This window comes from Impatiens glandulifera, chromosome 3 (genome assembly GCF_907164915.1).
Source record: "Impatiens glandulifera chromosome 3, dImpGla2.1, whole genome shotgun sequence".
Lineage (NCBI taxonomy): Eukaryota > Viridiplantae > Streptophyta > Magnoliopsida > Ericales > Balsaminaceae > Impatiens > Impatiens glandulifera.
The window spans coordinates 8,436,039-8,445,565 of record NC_061864.1 but is presented as its reverse complement, the minus strand read 5'-3'; the positions used below and the strand labels follow the sequence as shown (position 1 = coordinate 8,445,565).

Below are 9,527 nucleotides of genomic sequence, written 5' to 3'. Positions count from 1 at the left end.
ACAGCGACACTTTATGCGCCGGGAACTGTTTTTATACGCCGCCAAATATGTTTCCATTGTAATGGCAATAAAATTACTCATAGTTTGTTATGGAAGAAAAAACTTTATACCGATTTCATCCCTCAATCCCTGCGCAACACCCGGGAAAATGAAGATATCCCTTTTAAAAAAAATTAAATAATCAATGTTGTGTACTTTTCAGCATATTTGCGTCAAATCTATTTAATTGGTCAAACTTAATTAATTGTTTAAAGGTTTATGGCCAAATCAGTTTTCCTTGAAACATTGCAATCAAAGGCATATCATTAAATAGCTTTTTCAGTTTCTGCACGCACTAAGACAGAAGGCAATTATGGCTTTATTATGTGTATCATGTTTGATCAAATTATTGGCTACAAAATTCAAATTATTTTGAATGACACAAAAACTTTCTAGCTTAATTATATTTTGAAATAAAATGTTAAATATATATTAGTATATTTGAATATTATATTTATCACTTAAATATTGACTAATCTTTGTGAGATGTTGAACTATATTATATATTAAGAGACTATATTATGTATTGAATAATATTCATTATTAATAATACACCCCTTTCTTTTAGCTTTCTACAAGTGATATATAGAGTACTAAGTGGAATGAAACTCAAATTAAGTAATTTTATTTAGTGCACCATGGCCATACAACATTACTAGAAGAAAATGATTCAGCAAGAGATAATTGATCGCATGACATCGATATAACAGAGGATGTCACTATTGATTTTATTCAGATAAAACAAACATTCAATCTCATTACGCAGTGACCTCCAAATCACTCCAAGAAATATCAGAATCCGGCTTAAGAAACTTGGTGAACCATTTGTGAGAAAGCTTCTTGTATCTTTTGAGATTGTCTTGGAAGTCAATGTAACCGATTCCAAAGCGAACCGTGTAGCCCGAGTTCCACTCAAAGTCATCTAACAACGTCCATACAAAGTATCCTTGCACATTCGATCCTTCCCTGTTCATCCATAACAAAACTTATGTTAAATGCTTCCATAAAAATTATAAAAATAACTTATTATAAATAAAACTTACGAAATAGCAGCTCTAACGAAGTCAAGATGAGAGAAGTGGTAACTAATTCTCCATGGGTCGATGAGCGCTTTTTCAACCGGAATTGTTGGATCACTCGCTTCAGATATCCCTGAGAGGTAAGGTTACAATAGTTATATATTGTATTGTTTTCTTATAGATAATTAAATGAAGTGTGACATTCTTATTAATTTAATATACCGTTTTCAGTGATAAAAACTCTTGGATTTCCAAATTTTTCTTTCATGTAGATAAGGTAATCACGAATTCCTTTGGGATAGACATTAAGCCAAACTGAACCGGCCTGGAAATAATTAATTGATTATACATGAACATGAAGCCAAAAATTATAATTATTTTAAAACAAAACATAATTTAAATTGATCATCCATACCACAGGTCCAATTAATTGACCATTGCGCTCCGCTAAATAAACAAGTGAAAATGTAAATATTTATAAGACAAAGGACAAGTAAATTTATTTATAATTATATATGAGCCAAAATCGATTAATTAACATCAATCTCAAACTTACATAGGACGTAGGCATTAGTGTCGGTGAAGTAGCTTTGCTCAGTTGGATTGGCGGGTACTTTTCTATTGATTACGTAGGTGGAGGTATAATAATTTATACCGATGAAATCATATGAACCTATTAACGAAGCAGATTCTTCTTCACTAAATTTTGGAAGTCGCAGGCCAACAATGCTGCGCATCACATCTGGATAGTCTCCATAAACAATAGGATTCACAAACCTAATTAATTAACGCGTTACAAGAATTAGTTAATATTTATATATATTGGTCATCAAGAAACTAAATTAAAGATTAATCTGACCATCCAAAGTTGAAATCAAGAGCCCTCTGTGTAGCTTCCCTGTCCTCAATGGACTGTGTGAACGGTATCCTCCAGTCAGCAACATGAGTGATTCCAATTTCACCTTTTTGTTTTTCCTGAAAATTAATTAATTTTTTTTATTTTCTTCCTTGTTTTCACGGTAAAAGGAAATTAAGTAAACCAAAACTTCTGTATATATATAATTAATTACCTGGTACTTTTCCCTGTACACTTTCACTGCAGATGCGTGAGAGAGAAGAATGTGGTGAACAACCAAATAAGGCTCGACTGCAGAATCTCCTTGGGTGGCATTCAATTGAGATTGCCAAGGAGAACCCCGACCCGGTGCCAGACTAGCATTAATGTAACCACCGACAGTAAACATGTATGGCTCGTTGAAAGTAATCCAATGTTTTACTTTATCTCCAAATTCTTCGAAGAGAACCTCTGCATAGTCAGTGTAATCTTGCCTGTAACAATTAAATGACGAATTTATGAACATTTGTAGCTATATATTATAAATTTTTAGTTGTAATTGTGAGATCTTTAATATTAATGTACTTACACAATCTGGGGACTTAGGAAACCCAAGTATTCATCCTCAAGTGCTTGGGGAACATCCCAATGGAATATTGTCACAAAGGGCTTTTTACCTATATATATATATATAAATTAATTGTTTTATTGTGTAATAAAAAACAAATTAATATGTAGGATTATAAATGATTAAATGGGGTTGTGTGTGTGCAAGCACCTTTAGCTTCAAGCTCATTGAAGAGATCTTTGTAATGTTGAATTGCTTCTTCATTCTTTCCACCCTTCAATGATCCATCTACATTAATATTAATATTAACATTATGTTAAGTTGTTGTTGTTGTTTAATTAAACAATCAACATGTGAAAATAAGTGGTAATTAATTTAATTAATTACTAGGTAATATTCTGGCCCACGGAATTGACATTCTGTAGGCATCCATGCCCATGCTGTCCAAGATTTCTAAATCTTCCTGCATTAGTATTAGGAACATATATAGTTAAATTGGGGAGTTCGATTAAACAAATTTACTTTTTTTAGTGAGAATGTAGAAATAGAATATACACTAAATTTTACTAACCTAAATAAATAAGGAAAATCACTTTTTTCGGTTTTAATTATGATGCTAAAAAGTATATAGACATAATCATGACAAGTTAATTTTATAACAAAGTCTTTTAACGTCACTAATACTATTAATAAAATGTTTGTCGAGACTAATAATTTAGTGGTATAGCTCAATAACTCATATTTTTTGAGGTCACGAGTTCGGGTTTTTACAACCAAATCATTTACAAAAAGAAAAATTAAAAATGTTTACTTACCTTGTAACGTTTGTAAGAATCAAGTGCGATATCTCCGTTACTACCATCCGGTATTTTCCCTGCAATTAAATATTAAAGTATGAGAAGATTTGAAGGCAACATATAAATAAGGTACTAGATTTTAAGGTAATTAAAGTATTATATTTATTTAGAAGAACATAATAATTTTGTTGTATGGACAATTAAAAAAAAAAGATCATATATATATGTAATTTTCAAAATGATAAATGGACGTTTTTCAAAAATAAATTTTCAAATGAGATTAGGTTTAATAGTGTCTTAATCAAAATTCAAAATATATAAAATAGTAACAATATATATATAACAAAAGTTTAATGAAATATATTAATAAATATTAGAATTGTTTTTTTTTTGTCTTTATGACGACCTGCTGCTAGCTAGATTGAATATAACAAACAATGCAGTTTTATTGAAAAAAGACAAGCTAGCTAACTAATTTGGAGTAGTACCAAAGAGATAGATCTATGAAAAAATGTTTTTTTAATACAAATTTAAATCCAGATTTAGTAGGTTATAATGTCAATATTTATATCAGACCTATATTCAGCTAATTGAATATGTTTTGGTAACCTTTTATTTATTAAAAAACCAAAAAGTAAATCATTTTGATCAATTTCATAAAGAGCTAAATATATTATGGTTTGGATAAATTGAATAATAATAATTAAATCAATCTTATCTTAAACCAATTCAAATTTAATCCAATTCAAACCAAATAAAAATAATTAACCCAAATTACTAATTTAAATTTGTTTTGGTTTTGTTTGAATTCGGATTAATTCATTCAAATATTATGTCATAATGTAAAGAAGAGAAAGTGAGAAAAGAGACATGGTTGTTCATGAGTAAACGTATCCCAGATACTCAACCCTTTGCCTGCTTCGAAAGCTGCTCCTTCATACTGCATCAACAAAATTAATTAGTAAAAAAGAAACGTTTAAAGTATGAATCAAACACGTGACTTTTAATTTTGTTTAAATGAAACCGACCTGATAAGCTGCGGTAGCAGCCCCAAAAACGAAACCTTCGGGGAAGCTACTTCGGTTGAGGGAGGTTAGATCGTAGGAGGGCAGAGAATCCAGTTGACAACTTACAAGGGAAGAAAAAGCTAGAAGAAGAAGAAGAGGAAGAACAAGAGATTGAATAGAGAGAAGCTTCTCCATCACCATATCTCTTTTAAGTTGAATCAAGGTTTAATGTGTGAAGTTCAAGTCTTATTCTTCCTCTATTTATAGTCACACAAGATGACCTTTTCCCTTCTCTCTATCCACAAGACCTAGACTCTGTTTGATCTTTCTTTTTTCCATAAAGGAAAAATGTTTGTTATTGTTATTTTAAATTAATTTATTTGTATTTAAATTTTATAAAAATAAAAAACCAAAAAATGCCCTCCTAAATTTCGTTATTCATATCACCTAACTGACTTGGCCAGTGGGTAAATAATTAATTTCATATTTATTTGTGACATCGGTAGAAGTTTCAAATATATTTATGTACTGATAATATATTATTTATGTACCGATAATATATTATTTATGTATACCAATTTAATAAAATATGCATACCAACTTACCGTCTAACGGCTCAAACTTAATATATTATGAGGTGAGGATGACCGTTATGCTAGTAAAACAAGTTTTGTTGTTCATATAGTTATATATATATATATATATATATAATAAATCAAATATTCTTTAATAACTTAAATATATTCGGGTTTTGAATTATTTGTACTTACAAAAATTATATCAAGTTTAATGCTATGGAGTATGGAATACAATAACTATTTACTTGATAAGAAGCCTCAACCTTGTATTTTTTTTTATTATGTATCTTTGAGACCACTATTTTAAGCCTGTATTAGATTTTTTTTCTAAATATGTATATAATTTTATCTTCATTTGAAATATTTAATATTTTTTATATTAAGAATCAAAAGTAAAATAATAGTAAATTTTAATATTTTCAATTTTAAAAGTAAGATTTCACTAAAAAGTAATGGTAATACTATGAAATATGGAAAACCTGTCTAAAAACATAAAAACAGCTGCTAAAAATAAATATAAAGTAATATATCGGTCCCGACATTTCTTGTGTCACTAAATATGCGCCGGTAAAAAATAACATGCCTGTGATATAATGGACAATGCTATTTTAAGGACCTCTATTGTTGTTTTAGACAATTAAGCGCAAGTAACTACTGGAAACGCCGGTAAAGACGTTTTATTGAACTTGTAAAGAATATTTTTGTGCGGTACATAGTTTGACTTAACGTTTCTAAACTAATCAAAATTTGAACTGAAGTTTTTGGATAATTTTAAAATGAACCATAGTTAACTAGTAGAATAAACATGTTTAATTTAAAAAATGATGTTATTTATTAGGTTATTTTGTAACATTAGCATGACCATTATACATTTTCGTTTACAAATTTAAAACTTGCTTAAATTATGTTTATAGCTGCTGAATTTTTCTTAGATGCATTATATCCCGGTGATTAGACTATTGAGAGAAATTAGACCCTACACATTCCACTATTTAGAAAAATGTTGAATTCTATACATGGATAGTGTTACAAGGACAGTAATGCAACGGAATTTTGACTTAATTTTTCGCCCCTTGCACGACTTTTTTAGCGCACCAAAACAATCAGTCAAACTCAACAAACAACCAATCACCACAATAGTCAATAAAACATACAACAAAGAGAAACACGCAGATTACGGGTCACACCCAACTTTATAATTATATTCACTCACAAATAACGATTACAAAGAGGCTATAAACTCTCAAGGCTGCACACAAAATGACTCTCACTTGTGGAGAATATTTTTCTATCTGAAATCCAACAATTTGTCTTATACAGCTCAAGAGATATTTATAGTCAAAGAATAACAATCTGCCTAGGAAAATAACCGACTTAGGGTGTGGGAAAAAACGGTTAGGCATTTGCTGCTGAACGTGGGTCTAACTACCGGACAGTTGTTGCTGAACGTGGGTCTCAACTGCCAGTCGTTGCTTCAAAGTTGAATAATGCCAACTTTAGGGGAGCTAACTCTTATCAACTTTATCTTCAGCATGTGAACATAGCTAGGATTACCCTCAAATTTAAATAATGACAATTTTAGAGGACTTAATCTTCAACCAACTTATTTTAACATGTTACCTATCATTAATATTGTAGACATTGATAATATGAAGCTCAATATTGTAGATACATTAATTGATAATATGAAGCTCACTAAATGTCCAACACATTAATGTTACAATTCAAAAAGTATGTTTTAATTGTATTAAATAATCTCAATTTTTAAATATGTCACACATCTGTCACCACTTTCTATTCATTGTTGATTATATATTATTATTTAGAAAAAAATACCATATTATATGAACTTGGTTAGATGCCACTATCATTTTATAAATTAATCAACTTAATAATTTAATTTATATCTATATAATCTTATTAAGAAAACAAAGTAAAATTATTATTCCAAAATAGTATATTACTCACTGTTTTAAATATAATAAATAAATGAAAATATGAAATATATATTTCAAACAAATCATTTTTAATCAAAATATTAATTAAAAGGTCTAGTAATTTTGTGGTGCACATACATAAAGCAGTTCAGGCTTTGAGTCTTGCAAGTTGTGGTGTCAAGTTCATATCTATAAATAAAATATTTTAAATAAATAAGTATATTTTACATATTTAACAATATAAAGGACAACTCAATACAACTTGACCTGAATTGAAACAGACTTTTATGTGTAGTGCACATGCTTTCATAATCAACTTTCAATAATTTTCAAAATATTTGTCTATTTTCTTTAATATGTCCTTTTTTGGCGGGTTCTTTGTGTTTTGAATAATGACAACTTTAGGGGAGCTAACCTTTAGAAAGCTTATCTTCAACATTAAATTGAATAATGTCTAATAAGTTTGACAAATGGATTTTCTTTTTCCAATAACATTGTTGCTGGATGATTTACATGTAATTTACATCATGCAAGAAAATTACATTATTTCATGCTAGCTCATCCCAACTGGGTTATGTTTGGATTTACTGAATCTGAATAATTAAAATGAAGTCTTATATATTATGTTTGATGGTACACATCTAAATGTTGATTATAAATAGTAACATTATTCTCTTGCCATCTTAAATTGCATTTTCAGATTTTGACATATTTGTAAAATGCTTATAAGTTGTTGATGTTTTCTAGAGCTTGTATGATCTTGGCTAAAAGAAACTTTATTACATCATCTATTCGCTTAATTATCAATCATTTAAGTCATCAATTAAAATATTTTTTAAATATTTTAATTAATAAATTTTAATTAAATTAAAAAAAAAAACTTAATTTATTAAAATATTGTTGCTAGGTTTGTATAAATTTATGGTAATGTATTGATGTTCTAGGATTGGTTTATGTGAAGTAGTCTTATAGATGTCTTACTCTTAATTTGCATTTGTTTGATTTGCTAGTTTGTATTGTTTTGTAGTTTGACTTATGTCTTATATTTCTATCTTAAAAGCTTTTATATAATTATGGATCGAGTATATTATCTAAAGATAGATTATTGTCAATTATATGTAATCATTATCAGTAGATACTTTAATTTAGTAAAAATAAATGAAGATTTCTTAATTACCATCTTCTTTAGTTTGTGATTCACATAAAATTTTAGTTCCTAAATTTTGAGAACATAGATATTTGATTGCTAATATTTTGAAGTAGTGATGCTAAAGTTAATTCTACTAACTTTTTTTATGATAAAATTTATGACATATATTAAGAATCTTTAATATCTCATTTTTCAATCAACTTTGTAAAGAATTGTAGCTTAAAAATAATCTTCAATTATTGTGATAATTGTTGAATGAAATTAATTTTGTTGTTGAAAAGTTAATATTTTTTTATTATAAGATTAATGGGTATTTGAAATAATGCAATCATTTGGTTTGGTTTGAATTTAATCACTAAATTAGTCAAATGCAAAAAATCCATATTTAAAACCAATAATCACATATATGATTATCACTTTTGGATTCAATGAATTTGTTAAATTAAGTTATATTATAACCTTATAAAGATTATTTGTTTTTGTTGAATGACGGATATAAATTTGTTGATAATATTAAATTACCTGAATACTTACACCTATTATTATTTTGAGTGACAAATCAAATAAATTTATTATATTCATGCTTAAATTTTATAGAAGAAATTTTAAACATGAAAATGAGTTCTTTTAAAATCAAATAAGAATGTTTTTCTTTTATGAAATGAATTGTTGATTTTGATTTATTTTTGTTGATATTCTAATATTTTAGTAATTAAATTTTCTTTTGATCATAAGTATTTAGTGTTTTATAAATTTTAAATAAAAATAATATAAAATTCAAATATAGCTAAATAATTAAATCAGCTGGAATAGCGTAAACTACTTACTTACTAATTTATGTTTACCGACGCTAATATATACGTCGGTAAATACTTTTGCCACTCACCCCTTACGACGTTAAATTAAGAGCCGGTAAAATACTTGGCAGCGGTTAATAATGCCGGACAACCATTTTTAAGCGTCAGAAAAAGTTTTTTTTTGTTTTAGTGATATATCGCACAATTTGAGCTCTGCCCAGTTATCATATTAATTACCAACTTCTGACATTGGCTGCATCATGTAACACAACTTTTTTATTTGTGTAGATTCTCATGTTTTTTTTTTTGTTCTGAAGTAGAAGAGATTTCAATGTGTTTTTTTGGATCATTAATATTTTGAGATTAATCAAAAGTAATTGATTTTGTTGCTTGTGTTACAAAATGTATTGATTTGGATGATCTGAAGAAAAATTGTCTACTTCCAGAGGATCAATAAGTTGGTTGTACCAAATGTCAGACACTTCAATTTAAATTCATCCTCCCTCTTCAAATCACAACCAATTTTCATGTGCCATATATAGTTTGCAACACACTTTCATCTTTTTTTTAATTTAATTTTTTAATTTACTGTTTATATTTATAAACATCGAGTACAATTTATAGCAAAATAAAAATATAGAGAGATTGAAAATAAATAAATAAATAAAATAAGGAGAAAAAAAATTAAAATAGAAGAAGTAACTAAGGCAAAAATAAAATGACTTAATGCATATTAAAGCAAATGGTGATTTAATGTTCTTCTTTTTGACATTTGCAATCATGTAAAACTCATTGTCAAT

General features: G+C 27.8%; 1 protein-coding gene across 1 annotated transcript; it reads right to left on the bottom strand.

The window, feature by feature from the left end:
• Positions 1-642: 642 nt before the first annotated feature.
• Positions 643-4,492, bottom strand: LOC124932046 (beta-glucosidase 13-like). The gene is made up of 13 exons (XM_047472648.1): positions 4,287-4,492; positions 4,129-4,198; positions 3,277-3,335; positions 2,849-2,924; positions 2,672-2,749; positions 2,483-2,570; positions 2,129-2,387; positions 1,918-2,033; positions 1,615-1,835; positions 1,474-1,505; positions 1,281-1,383; positions 1,083-1,191; positions 643-1,005 (listed from the first exon to the last, which is right to left on the bottom strand). Exons 1-13 carry the CDS (start codon positions 4,464-4,466, stop codon positions 798-800), a joined length of 1,599 nt encoding a protein of 532 aa, XP_047328604.1. The 5' UTR covers positions 4,467-4,492; the 3' UTR covers positions 643-797.
• Between the last annotated feature and the right edge of the window lie 5,035 nt (positions 4,493-9,527).

What these genes read in the sequence shown, in the direction of transcription:
- LOC124932046 (XM_047472648.1), bottom strand. Translation starts at nt 4,466, where the DNA reads ATGGTGATGGAGAAGCTTCTCTCTATTCAATCTCTTGTTCTTCCTCTT. An exon ending in CAATGAGCTTGAAGCTAAAG is followed by an intron (nt 2,571 to 2,671) that starts GTGCTTGCACAC and finishes ATATATATATAG; the next exon opens with GTAAAAAGCCCTTTGTGACA. An exon ending in CACTAATGCCTACGTCCTAT is followed by an intron (nt 1,506 to 1,614) that starts GTAAGTTTGAGA and finishes TTGTTTATTTAG; the next exon opens with CGGAGCGCAATGGTCAATTA.